At 53.4% G+C, this 18,955-nt stretch overlaps 3 protein-coding genes across 3 annotated transcripts in view; 2 read left to right on the top strand and 1 right to left on the bottom strand.

The window, feature by feature from the left end:
- The window catches only part of LOC121468955 (uncharacterized), a 2,238,800-nt gene that overhangs the window by 1,756,398 nt on the left and 463,447 nt on the right, over positions 1 to 18,955 (bottom strand). The window lies entirely within an intron of this gene.
- LOC140681294 (olfactory receptor 14J1-like) lies at positions 8,253 to 8,876 on the top strand. The gene has a single exon (XM_072920853.1). It carries the CDS (start codon positions 8,253 to 8,255, stop codon positions 8,874 to 8,876), a length of 624 nt encoding a protein of 207 aa, XP_072776954.1.
- LOC115492615 (olfactory receptor 14J1-like) lies at positions 17,283 to 17,870 on the top strand. The gene has a single exon (XM_030261691.4). It carries the CDS (start codon positions 17,283 to 17,285, stop codon positions 17,868 to 17,870), a length of 588 nt encoding a protein of 195 aa, XP_030117551.4.

Raw genomic sequence — 18,955 nt, 5'->3', positions numbered from 1 at the left:
TCAAGAGTACAATCAGTGCATGGAAAGCACCAGAACAAGCTGGTCCTCTCAGTGGATGGCTGAAAGAATCTGAAAAGGAAAAAAGCAGGGAATGATTTTGTGAACTTTCCCTGTACAATGGAACATTTTTACTAATAATTTCCAACCCATTCCCTCTGCTTTTGTCCTTCCTAACAAGGCCATTTTCATCCCAGATTCCCCATGAAGTAAGAACCCTGAGCTTGTGGAAGTGCCTGAAAGATGCCCTGTTCCTCTGCAGGGACACTCAGGCTGGAGCAGGAGCCCTCTCTGGGGAAGCCTCTACCGAGCTGGAATTTGTGCCGTGCTGGGAGAGGAGGAGGAGGGGGAGAAGGCTGGGCACTGTGTGGCAGGAGCAGGGATTTGGGCCGCAGGACATTCCGTCTGTGCCGCTGCCCCACAGTGGGCGGGAACGCTGTGGGGATAACTGGGGGGCACTGGAGCGGAATATGGATGGCACTGGGGGGAACTGGGAGGGCCTGGGAATTAACTCAGGTGTATTGGGAGGGACTGGGCTGTACTGGGAGGGATTGGAGGGGCACTGGGGCTGTACTGGGCTGTACTGGGGATGAACTGGGCTGTGCTGGGAGGGACTGGAGGGGCACTGGGGCTGTACTGGGCTGTACTGGGGATGAACTGGGCTGTGCTGGGAGGGACTGGAGGGGTTGAATGGGCTGTTCCCGCCTCCACTGCCTCCCATTGGCCGTGACTCCCGCCCATCGCAGCCGCCAACCAATCAGCGTCAGGGATCGATCATGGCTTTGGGGGCGGTGCCTGGAGCCTGCGCCATCTTTTCTTTTGCCTACAACTCCCGTCATGCTCCGCGGCCCCATAGAGCCCCATTAAAGCCGGGACTACAACACCCGTCATGCCCCGCGCTCCACAGAACCGCCCCGGTACCGCCCCCATCTGTCCCGTAAGTGTCCCCCAGACCCTCCGGGATCCCCAAGTGCCCCTCAGCGCCCATTCGGGACCCCCCAAAATTTTACTGGTAAAGTACAAAAAACAAGAAACTTTGGAAAAGCATTTAATACAAAACCAATCCAACACAAAGCACTTGTCATAGCAGTAACTTCATTCACTAGCCTATTTAGCCTGGAAAGCCTTAAACACTTAAGTTGTTCAGGTACCCAAAAATGTTCCATATAAAGAGCATTAGAAGGAGAGGAGAGAGAGAGAGAGGAAGACAGAAGCTCCACAGAAAGACACACATGTGGCTCCCAGCTCCCAGGGTTCCAGTGTGGCTGAGACACAAACCCCAGAAGAGGCAGAGTCCATACCAGGGGCTGACCTTGTGCTCCTTGGTTTTACGCCCCTGGGCCTTCGTGGGGCTCCCCCCAGCTGGGACTTCTGATTGCTCGGGCGTTCAGAGCTGGGGTAACACTGTCCCAGCTGTGTGACTGATGACAGCTCAGCCCAAGGTGTCTCGGGACATCGATCTCATCCAGCCTCTGACAGCGACCATGGTGACACTGGGGAACCTCATGGAGCCATGGGTCAGCTGTGACAAGGCAGGTCCAAGGACACCCTGGTGACACTGGGGAACCTCATGGCGCCATGGGTCAGCTGTGACAAGGCAGGTCCAAGGACACCCTGGTGACACTGGGGAACCTCATGGAGCCATGGGTCAGTTGGGACAGTGCAGGTCCAAGGACACCCTGGTGACACTGGGGAACCTCATGGAGCCATGGGTCAGTTGGGACACTGTGGTGACCTCGTGGAATCAGAGGAAACCATTGGGAAACTCCCATGGAACCAAGGGCCCAGGGTGACACTGTGGAGCCCAGAGTGTCATGGAGGAGCCATTGTGACACTGTGTGTCCCCATGGAACCAAGGGAACATGGGACAGGCTGATGCCTTGAGTTTTCGCTTCCATATTTTCCAGATTCTGTCCTGCATCAGTCTTTAACTCTGAACTTCATACAGAGTGTCAGCAAGTTCTCTTCACAGTGTAGTCAGACAAAACAATCCTCTTACAGCCCAAGAACCAAGGACACTGCTGCAGCTTCAGGCCCAAAAAGTGAAAACAACAGCGAATTGAAGAGAGCAGACTGGGAGGGTGGGGCTGCATAACCTGAAGGTGTAATTGGACAATTAACCCCAATATGGAAATGAATCAGAACATAAAAAGTGTGGAAGCCTGTTGTCCATCCTAGGTGTACCCTCAGCCAGGCCCCTGTACTGCCCAAGGTGAATCCTTTGAAGGCCTTTTGAATAAATCCCCACTTTATTCCTGTAACACTGTCCAGCCTCTGCTCTAGGTGGCCTCTCTAGGCTGGGCCACCTGGGGGCCACCTGACAGGTCCAGCTGACCTTGGCATGTCCAGGGCTGCTGCTCATCTGCCCCTGGAGCACTGGGGCTTGGTGCTCTCCTTCCTGTGGAAAGAACTGTCCTTCTCCTCCAGGTGCCCATGGCCAAAATTTGGATTCCTCCTCTTATTGTGCTTTTATGCAAAGATTGTTCCCAGATAAAATCTGCGAGGACAGACAGGTCTGGCTGCCTTGGCCACCCAGGGGCCACCTCTCGTCTGCCTTTGAAACACTGGGACCCTGTGCTTTTCTTTCTTATGGGATAAAAGCTCCTTTCACATCCAGGCACCCAAGGCCAAAGTTGGGAATCTGCCTCCAGGATTCCCTATATCCAAGGATTTCTCCCAGGTGAAAGCTTCCAGGAGAGACAAGTCTGGCTGGCCTTGGTTTCCAAGAGCTAATTCTTATCTGCCTTTGAAACACTGGGGCTCTGTGCTTTCCTTGCTGATGAAAAGAACTCTTCTTCCTGCCCAGGTGCCCATGGCCAAAACTGAGATTCCACCTTCAAAATTCTGAATATCCAAGGATTTCCCCCAGATAAAAGGTGCCAGGAAAAAACAGGTCTGACTCTCTTGGCCTATGGTGACCACCTCTCATCTTCTTCCAAAACACCTGGCTTCACCTGGACTTTTCTTTCCTATGGGAAAAACCATCCATCTTGACCAGGTGGCCAAAGTTGGGAATCCTCCTCCAGAATTCCCTAGATCCAAAGATTTCTCAGTGATGAAAGCTACCAAGACAAACGGGTCTGACAGGCTCAGCCTCTCAAGAGCCACCTCTCTCCTCCTCTGCCTTTGAAACACTGTGGCTCTGGGCTTTCCTTCCTATGGAAAAGAACCATCCTTCTTACCAATGCAGATATGGCCAAAATTTTGGTTCCACCTCCAAAGTTCCTTTATCCAAGGGTTGCTTTCAGACAAAAGCTACCAGGACAGAGAGGTCTGGCTGCCCTTGGCCTCTGATAGCCGCCTTTCATCTGCCCCTGAAACACCGGTGTTCCATGCTTTTCTTCCTGTGTAAAAGAACTGTCCTTCACCTCCAGGCAACCAGGTCCGAAACTGGTATTCCACCTCTGAAATTCCCTATGTCCAAGGACAAAATCTGCCAGCACCATCTGATCTGGCTGCCCTTGGCCTCTGGTGGCTGTGGCTCATCTGCCCCTGGAACATTGGGGTTCGCTTGTTCCCTTCTTATGGAGACCATGGTGATACTGTGAGGACCTGGTGGTACTTTCCCTAAAAAAAATTGCAATTTGTAAAGGTATCTCTCAGAACAAGACCTGGCAGCTTTGGCTGGCCTTGTCCTCTAGTGGGCACCTTTCATCTGCCCCTAAAACAGTGGCACTCTATTCCTTCATTCCTGGGGAAAATAGCTGGTCTTCATGTCCAGGAACCACAGCAAAAATAAGAATTGGCCACCAAGCCTGCCTGGGCTCATGGAACCATCTGCAGGCCCCGGGCAGATATTGACCCTTCCAGTGCTTCCATCCTCCCTCCAGTGAGAGAAAAGGACACAGGGCAGGCACACAGAGCAGCTACATGAAGACACCGAGGTCAGTGAAGAGGAAGTTGAGTCCCAGATGGGAGGGATGAGGAGATGCTTTGATCTCAGGGCTGAAATCCTCTGCTAAAGCTATGGAGAAGGATGTCATTGATAGATCAGACTCTCTTTTTCCCTATAAGGCATTGAAAAATATGGGGAGATGACTTGTTCAGCAAAGGCCTCCATGCTAAAGTAAGGAAATATTGAAGTAGCTTGATGCCATGAGGTGTTTGAACAGACAAAGAGAGCAGAGTGATGAGACCCTTTGCCCTCAGGGAGAGAAGAAGAAGATCTCTATTCCCAGAGATTAGGATGATTTCAGAAAGAGATGAAGAGAACCTTTGCTCTTAAACAGCACATCTTTAAACTAATACCACTTAAATTGACATGTCCCCTAAACACAGCTGTGGGAAAATCTGTGAAAAAATGGGAGAGATTTCACAATTGCAGATTTTTCCTAGTGGCTGCTATTCATGGAAAAGAAAAGCCATGAGATAATTGTTTTCTTGTGGAGAAGTCTCCCCAACATTAACAAGAGGAGGTTCTTTCCCTAAGTGAACTGAAGAAAGACTATTCTAGAGGTGGAAAATTGACAGAAAATTTTAGATTTTGTCTCTTTACATTGTCAGATTGTATGGAGAAAGGAAGTGTTCTGAAAGTTTAGTTCTGATCCTTATTACTCTGTCTTTTAGTTACTCTTAAGAAACTTTTCTTTATACCATTTAAAAGTTTTCAGCCGACTTTGCCTTTCTTCTAATCCTATTTCAAGAGCAGGAAATGAGTAAGTATATTCTAGTGTGTGCACTGGTAATTAGACAGCACTGAACCCACCACACTTATTGATATATTGCCCAAGAAATCCCAAAATGGTGAACCAAAACCACTACAGAAACTTCCTGATGAACTGCCCCAGACCAGAGGGAAAACAAGGCAGAGCAATGGTTTGTCAGGAGTTGCCTGAACCTAATGAGCCTCGTGGTGCATTTGGAGCTGAGCCCTGGAACCTCAGGGCCTGAGAGGAGATTGCACAAACCTTTCCAGGAGTCAACGGCAGAAGAAAACCCCAAACTGTCTCAAAGCATTAAAGGGACCTGCTGAGGTCCATCCCCAACACAGGCTCCTCATGGACTCCTTGAAGGAGAGAATTGGAGACTCAAAATGGCACAAAAACCTCTCCGTGTGGAAAGCAAAATCCAAAGTACCTGAAAAAAGTTTAGTATCTCAGAGTATTAATGAGCCCCAGTGAGTGTCAGTACAAATCTCTCAAGGGACTCCTTAAGGCAGATAATTGGGGCCATGATTGCACAAACCTCTCACAGAGTCTGTATCAAAAGGGAAACACCAAATACCTTAAAAGAAATGAAGTTCTGGGAGCATGAAGGAGCCCCCAGGGCCATTCCTGACCAAGGCTCCCCAGGGACTCCTTCCAGCAGATCCTTGAGGCCACTGGGATGTGGGCTAGGGGGGGATGCTGAGGGCAGGACCAGGGGGTGACAGTGCCCAGCCTGGCTGGGGCTGTGCCAGGAGGCCCCAGGGCCTCAGGACAAGGTGTCTCCTCACAGCCCTTGGTGGCACAGACCCTGCTGTGCCCCAGGGCACCAAGACTTGGCTTCTCTTTGTCCCCACCTGTCATCAGTGCCTCCAGTTCTCTGCTCTGCCTGGGGCCTGGGGACACTTTCTCAGTCGTGTCCCTCAGTGGGACCCATTAAAAGTCCAAGAAACTTTGGAGCTGGATTCTGACTTGGAGTTCTGGAGAGGTTTCTGCAGCTCCCTCCCAGGGCCTGATGTTCAGGGCCTGAGCACAAAGCCCCAGAGGGTCATTAAAGTCCTTGTGCTGTGTCTGTGCTGCTGAGCTGGGCCGGGCTCCTGGCACAGAGGGTGATCCTGGTAACCAAGCAGAGCTTCAAAAGCACATTTCTCTTGCTGAGCAGCTCTTCTCCCAGCCCAGCAGGGCTGGGGCACTGCCTGCAGCCAGCCCGGGCACAGCACAGAGGCACAGAGAGCTTCAATCAGTCAGGGCTGGGAAGGGCTGAGAAGTGCCTGGGGCAGAATCACTGCCAGCCCTTGGCACAGGAACCTCTGGCTGCAGGACAATGCAGCTGCAGCTCCTGCAGTGATCTCCTGCAGCTGGAACATCCCGATGCCCACAGACCCTGTGAGTGCATTCTCTGCTCATCTCCTGTGCAGAGCAGCCAGGGGTGCCCAGGGCTGTCCTGCAGAGCAGGGTCCTGCAGCCCAGGGCGCTGTGCTGGGCCAGGACTCTGCTGCCTGCCAGGGACAGCTCTCAGCCGGCCCTGGAGCTGCTCCCAGCGCTGGCCAGGAGCTGTGGGGGGAAGGAGCCGCCCTGAGCAGGGCAGGTGCTGCTGCTGAGAGGGGCTGGGTGGGGCAGGGCTGCTCCCAGCTCCAGACCAGCCTGGGCACAGCTCCGGAGGGCACTTCCCAAAGAAGGTAAGCCTGGGATTGCTGTAAAGATCAGGGGCTTTCCTGAGAGTGTTTTCAATTTCCTGCTTGGAGCTGGATGGCAAATTTGGGTCTGTGACAAAAAGATTTTTGCTCTTTATATATTTTTCATCTATTCATAGCTCTGTAAATTGCTATTATAAAGTTATAAATCTATAACCCTTACTTGACTCCATTAAACCCTTAATTAACTCTATTTACCTACTATTATATACTTGAAAAAAATTATAATCCTTAATTAACTCTAGTACGTTTCCTTTCCTTTTGCTTATATTTTAGAACAATAAGCTGTCTAAATATATTTTTAAATACTATGTAGTCTTATTATCAGGAGGTGGACCTACAAGAAGAACATTTTGGTTTTTGAATGTGAACAGAGATAACAAAAACTCAGGCAAAGAAGCCCTTGGACCTACTCCAATGGGTTGAGCCAGGGGTGTATAACTGGGGCAACTGAATCTCCTATTGGATATTCCTGTTAAATATCCTAATTAATCGACCTTAATAAATTGTTTACATCAGGGGCTGGGTATGCTCCATTTCAGCTGGGACACGTGGAAGCTTCCAATAAAGGTCTGATTTTTACTTTACTGTTCTAACACTGTGGCAAGGGGGATGAGAGAAGCAGAGCAGGAATTGCAATCCCAGAATGACAGAACATTCTGAGTTGAAAGGGACACACAGGATCATCAAAGGAATGTTTGAACATTTACAGAGACTCCAGAACTGTGACTTTGGGTGGTCAGTGTCTCTGCTGGGAGCCTCCCAAAGGGCCTTCAGCCACTCCTCAGCCCTGGACAGCAGCAGCATCACCTCTGCAGGGCCCAGCAGGGCTCTCCTGAGCTGCCCTTGCCCAGCTGCACACAGAGCCTGCCCCAGCCAGGGCCCTGCACACAGGCAGGTTTCTGTAGGGCCGGGCCGAGGGCACACAGGGTGGGATGGGCTCTGCTGGCAGGGACAAGGCACCTCTCAGGAGGGAATGTCCAGGCCCAGGGAGATGCTCAGGGAAGGAGAGGGGGCTGAGCAGAGCAGTGCTGGGGGAACAAGCCCATCCAGCCCCTCACCTGCCCTCAGCCACAGGGAATCCTTTGCCTCTCACATCTCTCAGTGGCAAACTCTGAGTGCAGCAGGAATGCTGGGGATTTCTGACCTCAGAGAGCCAGGAATGGTGTGTGGGTAGGAAAACAATTCCTAAAATCAACTCCTGCCATCTATTTCCCTTAGAAGTGGTAGTGCAGATGGTACCAAACCTTTCTGCAGTAGGAATGATTCCCCTGACAAATCCTGAATATCCAGCCTTGTCACTCTTCCACATGGCCACAAACCCAGGGAAGTAGGGCAGGGATGGCTCCTCCAGAGCCCCCACGCTCAGGCCTGGCTGCTCCTGGCACACTCAGCCAGCACAACTGGAGCTCAGGCAGAGACCTGGGTGAAGGTTTTCCCAGAGCAGGAACAAGGGTGGGTGAGTCCCAGCAGGACAGGCTACAAGGAATAGCCCAAGTCTGGCTCCAAACAGCCTCTCCTGACTTGTCCCTGTCCTTTCTCCATGAACAGGTGCCCATGTGCAGCCACAGCAAATGTCCAACAGCAGCTCCATCAGCCACTTCCTCCTGCTGGCACTGGCAGACACGCGGCAGCTGCAGCTCCTGCACTTCTGCCTCTTCCTGGGATCTCCCTGGCTGCCCTCCTGGGCAACGGCCTCATCATCAGCGCCGTAGCCTGCGGCCACCACCTGCACACGCCCATGTTCTTCTTCCTGCTCAACCTGGCCCTCAGCGACCTGGGCTTCATCTTTACCACTGTCCCCAAAGCCCTGCACAATTCCCTCTGGGACACCAGCACCATCTCCTACACAGGATGTGCTGCACAGCTCTTTTTCTTTGTCATCTTCCTCTCAGCAGAGCTTTCCATCCTGACCATCATGTGCTACGACCGCTACGTGTCCATCTGCAAACCCCTGCACTACGGGACCCTCCTGGGCAGCAGAGCTTGTGCCCACATGGCAGCAGCTGCCTGGGCCAGTGCCTTTCTCACTGCTCTGCTGCACACAGCCAATACATTTTCCCTGCCCCTGTGCCATGGCAATAGCCTGGGACAGTTCTTCTGTGTAATCCCCCAGATCCTCAAGCTCTCCTGCTCCAAATCCCACCTCAGGGAACTTGGGCTCAGTGCTCTTAGTGCGTGTTTAGGATTTGGATGTTTTGTGTTCATTGTTTTCTCCTATGTGCAGATCTTCAGGGCTGTGCTGAGGATCCCCTCTGAGCAGGGACGGCAGAAAGCCTTTTCCACCTGCCTCCCTCACCTGGCTGTGGTCTCTCTGTTTGTCAGCACTGTAATATTTGCCTACCTGAAGCCCCCCTTGATGTCCTCCCATTCCCTGGATCTGGCCCTGTCAGTTCTGTACTCGGTGGTGCCTCCAGCCCTGAACCCCCTCATCTACAGCCTGAGGAACCAGGAGCTCAAGGCTGCAGTGTGGGCACTGATGACTGGATGCTTTCAAGGACATTCAAACTTCTGGCCAATTTCTCCAAATTACTTTGAATAAAAGTCATATTTGATACTTCTTTTTGGTTTCATCTTTGAAGTCTTTGTTTTACATTTAATGTTGTCCACAAATAAATGCCATTCCTTGTGCCATTTCTCATTTTGTTTCACTCCACCTTTCCTGTACCCACAGACTGTGTCAATTAGGGGCTGCACTCTCAGTGACTTTAAAGGAACTAAAGGATGTACCAGCACAGTTTTCTGCAGAGATGCCCTTTTGTTGCCTTCTCTGGAGCTGCAGCAGCAATGTCTGTGTGCAGAGCTGGGGCAGATCAGTGCTGGCACAGCAGCTGTGCCCAGGAGCAGCAGCACTTGGTGCTGCCAGTGCTGCTCCCGTGGCCCTGCCCCGCTGCCCTGGTGGCCCTGGTGTTGCTGCAGGGCCTGAGTGCTCTCGGGGCCGGGCACAGTCCTGGGGGTGGCAGTGCCGGGGCTGCAGCAGGGACAGGCCATGGGCACTGCTGGGGCAGCGCTGGCGCCTCAGGCCAGGGCCTGGGGGCTCCAGGCTCCTTGCCCAGGCTCTCTCAAGAACATGGCCAGGCCAGTGCTCAGCACAGAAAACCCCTGTGAGCAGCCCCAGGCTGGCCGTGGGCAGGCTGGGGGCAAACAGCACGGCTGGTGCTCTGCAAGGGCCCTGGGGGAGACGGGAAGGAGCAGCAGAGCAGGGGCTGATCCATCCCCAGTGCGCTGGACAGCCCAGGGCAGCGTCCCAGAGCGTCCTCATGGAGCTGCCAACAACATCCCCCCTCTGCAGCCCTGGCCTCTCCCCCAGCTCACAGAGGTGCCACATCCTTGCAGGCACAGACACGGCAGCACTGGCTCAGCAGCCCCTGTTTGCACTGCACACAGCAGGCGGGAGCACCCCATGGTGTTGGTGTGGGGACATGAACCTGAGGGAGCACAAATGCCATCAGCCCCTGGGGCCAGGAAGGGCTGGGGGACGCCAGGGAAACCACTCAGCTTTGTCCTGGCCTCTGCAGTCAGCCAGAAATTTCTTCCCATCAGCTGGGAGTTTCCTGTCCCACTGCAGACGCTGCTGCTCAGAGCCAGGGCTGCCTGGCAGCCACCCCCAAACTGCCCTGAGCATTTCCTTGGCTTCACTTTTGCTTTCTTTATTCCCCCTGCTACAGATTTCTTCCTGCTGCCTGCCCCTTTTCCCTCTCCTGCAAGCTGCCCATCCCTGTTTGCTCTTTCCTCTCTGGCCTCCAGTTCCCAAAGTGGCACCAGAACCTCTCTTAGGGAGCAGGATCATCCCACAAGTGCTGCAGGAATTGTCTGCAGGCTCCTGCAGTGCCTGGTGCTGCTCCCTTGCCAGAGGCACCCCAGGCCAGGGGGCACATCTGGGCTGCTGTGTCTGGCTGTGGGGCTCCCTGTTCTGGGCAGTGAGGAGGAGCTGCAGAGGCTCTGCAGGACTGACAGGATGGGCTTTGGGGCTGTGAGGAGAAGCTGAGGGACCTGGGCTGCTGGAGCTCCTGAAGAGGAGGCCCAGGGCTCCTCCTGCAACTGCTCCAAGGGTGGATTCAGAGAATCACAGAATCAGCAAGGTTGGAAAAGACCTTGGAGATCATCAAGTCCAACCTGTGCCCTGACACTGCCTTGTCTCCCCTGAGCCTCCTCTTCTCCAAGATAAACAACCCCAGCTCCCTCAGCTGCTCCTCACAGGATTTGTGCTCCAGACCCCACCCCAGCCGTGTTGCCCTTCTCTGGACATGCTCCAGCACCTCCATGTCCTTCCTAATTTGGGGGACCCAGAACTGGACACAGCACTCGAGGTGCTGCCCAATGCCCAGCACAGGGGAAGAATCACTGCCCTGGTCCTGCTGGCCACACCATTCCTGATCCAGGCCAGGAGCCATTGGCCTTCTTGGCCACCTGGGCAGACGGCTGGCTCATGTCCAGCCTGCTGTCCATCAGTCCCTGCAGGTCCCTTTCTGCCTGGCTGCTGTCCAGCCCCTCTGTCCCCAGCCTGTAGCACTGCAGGGGTTGTTGTGGCCAAAGTGCAGGACCCGGCACTTGGACTTGTTAAACCTCACATTGTTGGATTTGGGCCCTGGATCCAGCCTGTCCAGGGCCCTGTGCAGAGCCCTCCCACCCTCCAGCAGATCAACAGTCACACCCAGCTTGGTGTCACCACGGTTCCATGAGGCCCCAGAGTGTCCCAATGGTCTCCATGATTCCATGAGGCCTCCCAGTGTCACAATGTCCCTTTGGTTCCATGGGACCCCTTGGTGTCACAAAGTCCCTTGGATCCTTGGGCCCTGCAGTGTCACAGTGGCCCCTTGGTCCCCCAGGGCCCTGCAGTGTCACAGTGGATTTTTGGTTCCAGGAGGTGTCACAGTGCAGCAATGCTCTCCTTGGTTCCACGGTGTCACAATGGCCTCTTGGTCCCAAGGAGCACTCCATTCCCAAAATTGCTTCCTTCATTCAACAAGTACTCGCATTGTCACAATGGCCTCTTGGTTATACAAGGTGCCCTCATGTCATAGTGGTCTTTGTTGTTCACGAAGCTCCAGAGAGTAACACTGACCTCCTGGTTCAGTGCAGTGTCACTTGGCCTTGTAAAACCTCACCTTGTTGGATCCAGCCTGTCCAGGTCTCCATGTAGAGCCCTCCTACCCTCCAGCAGATCCATACTCACACTCAGTTTGGTGTCATCTGCAAATTTGATGATGCTGGACTCAGTCCCCTCATCCAGACCATCAGTGTAGATATTGAAATCGACGCTGGCTGGCTCTGACCCCTCGGCCATCCTGTGGGTGCCCTGGGGTGGCACTCAAGGTGATCTGTTCCATAACCTTGCCAGGCACCGAGGTCAGGCTGACAGGCCTGGAGCTCCCCAGCTCCTCCTTCCAGCCCTTCCTGGGGATGGGCTCACACTGGCACCTCCAGTGCTCTGGGACCTCCCTGGTGAGCCAGGACTGATGGTAAATGATGGAGAGCAGCTTGGGGAGCTCATCCACCAGCTCCCTCATCCCCCTAGGCTAGATTCCATCCCATACACCTGTGAGAATCTGAGTGCTTCAGCTCATCACCAGCTGCTTCCTCCTGGATTACAGGGGGCTGTTCTGCTCCCTGTCCCTATCTACCAGCTCAGGAGAACACTTGTACTGAGGACAACCTGTGTACTTGTTGAAAATTGAGACAAACAAGGTGTAAAATCGTTTAGCCTTTTCCTTCTCTTTAATTACTTTATCTTTAGTTCCCTGTATAGGAGCTGAGCTTGTGACCCCTTTATCTTTAGTTATATTCTCCACTGCATCCAATAAAGAATAGAGATTCTCCTTCTCCCTGCCTTTGCTATAAAATTTTATGTAAAACTTTTTTTTTTTTTTTTACAGAAATCAACAGGTTAAGTTCCATTTGAGCTTTGAGCTTTCACCTCTCTAATTGTCTTTTTGCATAGCCTAAGGGCATTGTAAAACACTTCCTGTGTTGCCACTCCTTTTTTCCTCTGAGTTCCCAGGAAAGCTGTATGGGCAGCCAGGACAGTAATTTTCATCACTAGCCCATCTTTTGCCACACTGGGATAGGCAGCTCCTTCCCCATTAAGACAGCTTTCTTGAAATATGTTCATCCTTCCTAAACCCCTTCTTTTTAAGGGCAGCTTTTGTTTAAAATACCAGTACCGGATTCAGTACTCCCCAGATCAGAATCCTAAAAAGGCCAAAGTCTGCCCTTCCTAATTCCAGTGTAGAAGATTTGTTGCTGCCCTCTGCAGAGCTTCCTGCCCTCCAGCTCAGCCACACTCCCACCAGCTTGGTGTCACCTGGGAACTGACCCAGGCTGCCCTCTATCCCCTTGTCCAGATCAGCAATAAAGAGATGTAAATGGCCGGGCCAAAGTCTCCAGTTCTGGGGATGCCCCTGGATGTGACTCCATTCCTCAGCTGCTCTGAGTGCCAGGGCTTGGATGGGGGAAATGGTGGGGTGGGGGCAGGGACAGAGTCTGATGGATTGTCAGCCACAAAGGGTCTTGATTTTCATATCTATTCCAACTGCATGAGGAGGCACTTGGATTCAGTGTCAATTGGAGATTTCACACATCCATTTATTAGGAGTAAAAAAAACTAAACAGGACCTGAAGAAATCTTTTCTCACTGTCCTTTTAGATATAGTGTAATCAACCACAAGAGATTTAAAAACTTAAATGATTCTCAGGGCTTGGCTTGTTAAGGTGTTCTGAATGTTAATGAGCCCTGGGGCACTGAATTCCTTCACTGAGGAGCTGAAGGCTGAAGAAGCCTCTGGAGCAGTAAAATTCAGCAGCAGCCTCCAAGTTGCTGAGGATGTCAGCAGCCCCCACTGAGGCCATCCCTGCCCAGAGACCCTGGGGGAATGGGCAGACAAGGAGAGCGTCCCTGGGGCTGGGGCAGCAGAACTCAGAGGCACCAGCGGCTCCAGCTGGGAAATGGAGTGTGGGATGGGGCTGTGAAAGCCCTGCCTGGGCTGTGCCCAGCAGGACACACAAGCCCTGACTCCCATCCCCTAAAAAAATCTCTCAATTGGACATTTAAAAGGAATTACAATTGTTTCTGTCCTCTGAGTTGGATGCACTGGAGAAATACCAACAAGAGATTTTCAGGAGCTCAAAACAATAAAACATCCTTTCTGGCAACATAGAAGATAAGAGAAACTTTGGGAAAAGGTTTAATAGGTCATTAAATCAACAAAAAACATTTCTCAAAGCATTAATCCTCGGATGTACGGAGTTTTGGAGGTGGAATCCCAGTTTTGGCCATGACAGGATGAATGATTTTTTCCTATAGGAAAGAGAAGTGCAAGTCCAAGTGTTCTGGAAGAAGATGAGAGGTGGGCACCCTTAGGCCGAGCCAGCCAGACCTGACTCTCCTGATACCTTTCATCTAAGGGCTATCCTTGGACACAGGGCATTTTGGAGGTGGAATCTCAATTTTGGCTGTGGGTTCCTGGATAGGAAGAATTATTTACATTAGGAAGAAAAGAACAGAGCCCCAGTGTTTCAGAGGCACATGAATGCCAGCCCTCAGGAAGCCAAGGCCAGCCAGACTTGTCAGTCCTGGCAGCTTCTGTCTGGGAGCTGTCCTTGGATATAGGGAATTCTGGAGGCAGATCCTCAGTTTTGGCCATGGGTGCCTGGTGGAGGTGGATGGTTTTTTTCTCATAAGAAAGAAAAGCACACGGTCCCAGTGTTTCAAAGGCAGATAAGAGGTGACCCTTGGGTGGTCAAGGCAGTCAGACCTGTCTCTCCTGGCAGATTTCATCTGGGAACAATGCTTTTACATAAGGAAATTTGGAGAAGAAATCCCGGTTTTGGCCATAGGCCCCTGGAGGAGAAGAACAGTTCTCTCCCATGGGAAGGAAAGCCCAGAGCCCCAGTGCTTCAGGGGAGATGAGAAGTATCCCTCGACATGCCAAGGTCAGCCAGACCTGTCAGGTGGTCCCCAGGAGGCCCAGCCAGCCAGACCTGTTCCATGTTCCCTTGGTTCCATGGACCCCACAGTGTCACAATGGTCTCCTTGGTTCCATGAGGCCCTGGAGTGTCACAATGCTCCCCTTGCTTCTGCAGTGCCACAATGGCCCCGTGCTTCCATGAGGCCTTGCAATGTCACAATGGCTTCATGGTTCCACAAAGCCCTGATGTGTCACAATGGCCCCTGGGCTCCGTGTGCCCTCGCTGTGTCACAGCGGCTCCTCTGTGACACTGCGGCTGCACAAGGTCACCATGGACCCTTGGTTCCTTGGGGTCTCTGAGTTCACAATGGTCTCCTTGATTCCATGAGGCAGCACAGTGTCACCCTGGCCCCTGGTTTCCATGAGGATCTGCAGGGTCACTGTGGTGTCCTTGGATCTGCATTGGCACAACTGACCCACGGTTCCATGAGGTTCTGCAGTGTCACCGTGGTCACTGTCAGAGGCTGGATGAGATCAATGTCCCAAGACACCTTGGGATGCTCGGAATGCCCATGTGGGGCCAGGGGCAGGTCAGGCCTTGGTTTGTGGTCAACGGGCCAGTGAGGTAGGGCAGTCGGGGGATGACGACAGCCTGCAGGGACAGAGGCGCAGGGCAGGGACACCGTGGGACAGCCTGGGCTGCAGAGGGCACAGGGATGTGCAGCAGCTGCAAGGCCCTGACAGAGCCAACCTGTGCAGCACTTTGGCCGTGGCTGCTGGCCCTGGGCCTGAGGCCACGAGGGGACAAGTGACCCTTGCAGCCCTGGGGCCTCAGTGCCTCCTTGTCCCTGCTCAGCAGCCTGGCAGGGGCCGCCCCATGGTCCTGCCCTTGGCACTGCACATCCCCACATCCCAGTGCCCATCCCGGGAAGCGCCCTGAGCAATGAGGGAGGGACAGGATCTGCCTTGCCAGGGGCTGGGGCTCAGGCCTGGGCCCTTTGCATTCCTGAAACACATCCAGGTTTGCTCAGCACCAGAGACACCTTTCCCTTGCTTGTCCCCAGCTGTCATCTCTGCCTCCAGTGTTCTGCTCTGACTGGGGATACTTTCTCAGTTGTGTCCCTCAGTGGGATCCATTAAAACTTTGGAGTTTGATTCTGACTTCTAATTCTTGAGAAGTGTTTTGAACACTCTCTCAGGGACTGAGTTTTATGTAAACAACACCAAAGCCCCGAGAGAGTCATTAAATCTGGGTGCTCTGTCTGTGCTGCTGAGCTGGGCTGGGCTCCTGGCACAGAGGCAGGTCCTGCCAATCCAAGAAGAGCTTCAAAAAGACATTTCTCCTGAGGAGCAGCTCCTCTCCCAACCCAGCAGGGCTGAGGGCTTTGCCTGTAGGTACCTGAGAGCACTGAAGCCGACAGAGGCTCAGAGCAGCTGGAAGGACAATTCTGAGCTCATTCATGGAAAATCTTCACCACTTCTGACACAGTCAGTCTCTGGCTGCAGGGACCTCCTGAAGCTGACCCAGGACAGGACTGATGTGACTGTAAGGAGGGCTCTGCTGCCATTTCTGTTTTGGGGGAGGATGTGCTCCAGAGTGGGGCTGTCCTGGGCACTGTCAGAGGGACAGGGCAGGACGGCTCCTGCTGCCAGGGATGGCTGCAGGGGGTGAAGCTGGGGCTGCAGCCAGGGCTGCCCAGGGCTGTCCTGCAGAGCAGCTCCTGCAGCCCTCAGGGCTCTTGGCCAGCCCAGGGGATGTGCCACCTGCCAGGGACAGCTCTCAGCCTGCCTGGCAGCTCTCCATGGACTGTGCAGGGGAGAAGCTGGAGCTGGAAGGAGTGACCCCCATCAGGGAGGTTCCTCCTGTGGTGGAGATGGTACAGCATGGCCAGGGCTGCTCTCAGCTTTCTCCTAAAGGGAAGGGAAAGGGGCTGTCAGCTTTGTCTGTGTCACTGAGACTCCCACACTGTCATCCTGGGCATCAGCAGATCTGCCTCAGATCTCCCTCAGAAAGTGCCTCCTCACCCTCCTCTACCTTCAGAGAGCAGCAGCAGCACCTTGGCTGGCAGCATCTCTGTTTTTCTGCCCTGCCTTTAAGGCCCAGGGCAGTGCCCTGTGCTGGGAGGGGTCTAAAGGGCAGAGCTGAGCCCCCAGGGCAGGGCTGGGCTCTGGCAACACTGGCAGGGACAAGGCTTGGATAGAGAGAAACAGCTCCCAGTAGGCACAACTCCAGGCAGCAGAGAGCCAGAGGAATCCTGGATATGGCTTCCTGTTAGGCAAAAAAGGAAAAAAAGGAGAAAAGTGATTAGGGAAATTTATTTTGAAATTGGTGCAATCAAAATTTCACTGTATTTTTCAGGGATGTTTAAAGTTCAATCACCCTGAAATAAAGGAGATGAAATGACCAAAGCGCACGTATGTTGAGACCAGCAGGTCTGATGGCACTGGGGCACAGGGAGCCCTGTTTTCCCTCTGGGCTCCCCAGTGTTCAGTCTGAGAGCAATGCTGAAGATGAGGCAGTAACTCAGCAGCAGAAACACAAACTCAAAAATTAAAAAACTGTCTAGTGAAGCTCCCTCAGAGGAAGAGAAGGAATTTTGAAAGGATTCCAAATAAAATACATAGGACGGACACAAAGAATTTGACCCTATCTTGTCAATGCCTTTTTCAACATTCCATGATGCCCAGAGGGAAGAAATGTCCAACAGCAGCTCCATCAGCCACTTCCTCCTGCTGGCACTGGCAGACACGCGGCAGCTGCAGCTCCTGCACTTCTGCCTCTTCCTGGGATCTCCCTGGCTGCCCTCCTGGGCAACGGCCTCACCATCAGCGCCGTAGCCTGCGGCCACCACCTGCACACGCCCATGTTCTTCTTCCTGCTCCACCTGGCCCTCAGCGACCTGGGCTCCATCTGCACCACTGTCCCCAAAGCCATGCACAATTCCCTCTGGGACAGCAGGAACATCTCCTACTCAGGATGTGCTGCACAGCTGCTTCTGTTTGTCTTTTTCATTTCAGCAGAGGTTTCCCTTCTCACTGTCATGTGCTACGACCGCTACGTGTCCATCTGCAAACCCCTGCACTACGGGACCCTCCTGGGCAGCAGAGCTTGTGCCCACATGGCAGCAGCTGCCTGGGCCAGTGCCTTTCTCAATGCTCTGCTGCACACAGCCAATACATTTTCCCTGCCCCTGTGCCATGGCAATGCCCTGGGACAGTTCTTCTGTGAAATCCCCCAGATCCTCAAGCTCTCCTGCTCCAAATCCTACCTCAGGGACTTTGGGCTCAATGCAGTTAGTGCCTGTTTAGCATTTGGCTGTTTTGTGTTCATGGTTTTCTCCTATGTGCAGATCTTCAGGGCTGTGCTGAGGATCCCCTCTGAGCAGGGACGGCAGAAAGCCTTTTCCACCTGCCTCCCTCACCTGGCTGTGGTCTCTCTGTTTGTCAGCACTGTCATGTTTGCTCACCTGAAGCCCCCCTCCATGTCATCCCCATCCCTGGATCTGACCCTGTCAGTTCTGTACTCGGTGGTGTCTCCAGCCCTGAACCCCCTCATCTACAGCCTGAGGAACCAGGAGCTCAAGGCTGCAGTGAGGAGACTGATGCCTGGATGCTTTCAGGGACATTAAACTGCTGGCCAATTTCTGCAAATCATTGTAATAAAAGTCATCTTTGATACTTCTATGTGGTTTCTGTTTGGAGGCTCTTTTTCTTTGTTTTACTTTTTTAATCTTGTCCACAATTAAATCACATGGTTTGTGCCATTTCTCTTTTTGATTCTCTCCACCTTCCCTGTGGCCACAGACTGTGTCAAGAAGGGGCTGTGCTCTCGGTTGCTTTAAAGGAACTAAAGGATGTCCCAGTGAAGTTTTCTGCAGAGATGCCCTTTTGTTGCCTTCTCTGGAGCTGCAGCAGCAATGTCTGTGTGCAGAGCTGGGGCAGATCAGGGCTGGCGCAGCAGCTGTGCCCAGGAGCAGCAGCACTTGGTGCTGCCAGTGCTGCTCCCATGGCCCTGCCCCGCTGCCCTGGTGGCCCTGGTGTTGCTGCAGGGCCTGAGTGCTCTCGGGGCCGGGCACAGTCCTGGGGGTGGCAGTGCCGGGGCTGCAGCAGGGACAGGCCATGGGCACTGCTGGGGCAGCGCTGCCGCCTCAGGCCAGGGCCTGGGGGCTCCAGGCTCCTTGTCCAGGCTCTCTCAAGAACATGGCCAGGTCAATGCTCAGCACAGAAAACCCCCATGGGCAGCCCCAGGCTGTTGGTGTGGGGACAGCACAAATGCCATCAGCCCCTGGGGCCAGGAAGGGCTGGGGGACGCCAGGGAAACCACTCAGCTTTGTCCTGGCCTCTGCAGTCAGCCAGAAATTTCTTCCCATCAGCTGGGAGTTTCCTGTCCCACTGCAGACACTGCTGCTCAGAGCCAGGGCTGCCTGGCAGCCACCCCCAAACTGCCCTGAGCATTTCCTTGGCTTCACCTTTGCTTTCTTTACTCTTCCTGTTACAGATTTCTTTCCCTTGCCCAGCCCTGTTCCCTCCCCTGCAAACAGCCCATCCCTGTTTGCCCTTTCCTCTCTGGCCCAACTCCCCATTGCAGTTCCTGACTTGGCACCATGGGAACGGCGCTTGGTGAGCAGGATCATCCCACAAGTGCTGCAGGAATTGTCTGCAGGCTCCTGCAGTGCCTGGTGCTGCTCCTTTGCCAGAGGCACCCCAGGCCAGG

Source organism: Taeniopygia guttata, chromosome 34 (genome assembly GCF_048771995.1).
Source record: "Taeniopygia guttata chromosome 34, bTaeGut7.mat, whole genome shotgun sequence".
NCBI classification, from domain to species: domain Eukaryota; kingdom Metazoa; phylum Chordata; class Aves; order Passeriformes; family Estrildidae; genus Taeniopygia; species Taeniopygia guttata.
The sequence above is the reverse complement of the archived record's forward strand: the minus strand, read 5'-3'. Positions and strand labels throughout refer to the sequence as shown.

Coding starts and splice junctions, on each gene's coding strand:
- LOC115492615 (XM_030261691.4), top strand. CDS start 17,283: ATGTGCTACGACCGCTACGTGTCCATCTGCAAACCCCTGCACTACGGG.
- LOC140681294 (XM_072920853.1), top strand. CDS start 8,253: ATGTGCTACGACCGCTACGTGTCCATCTGCAAACCCCTGCACTACGGG.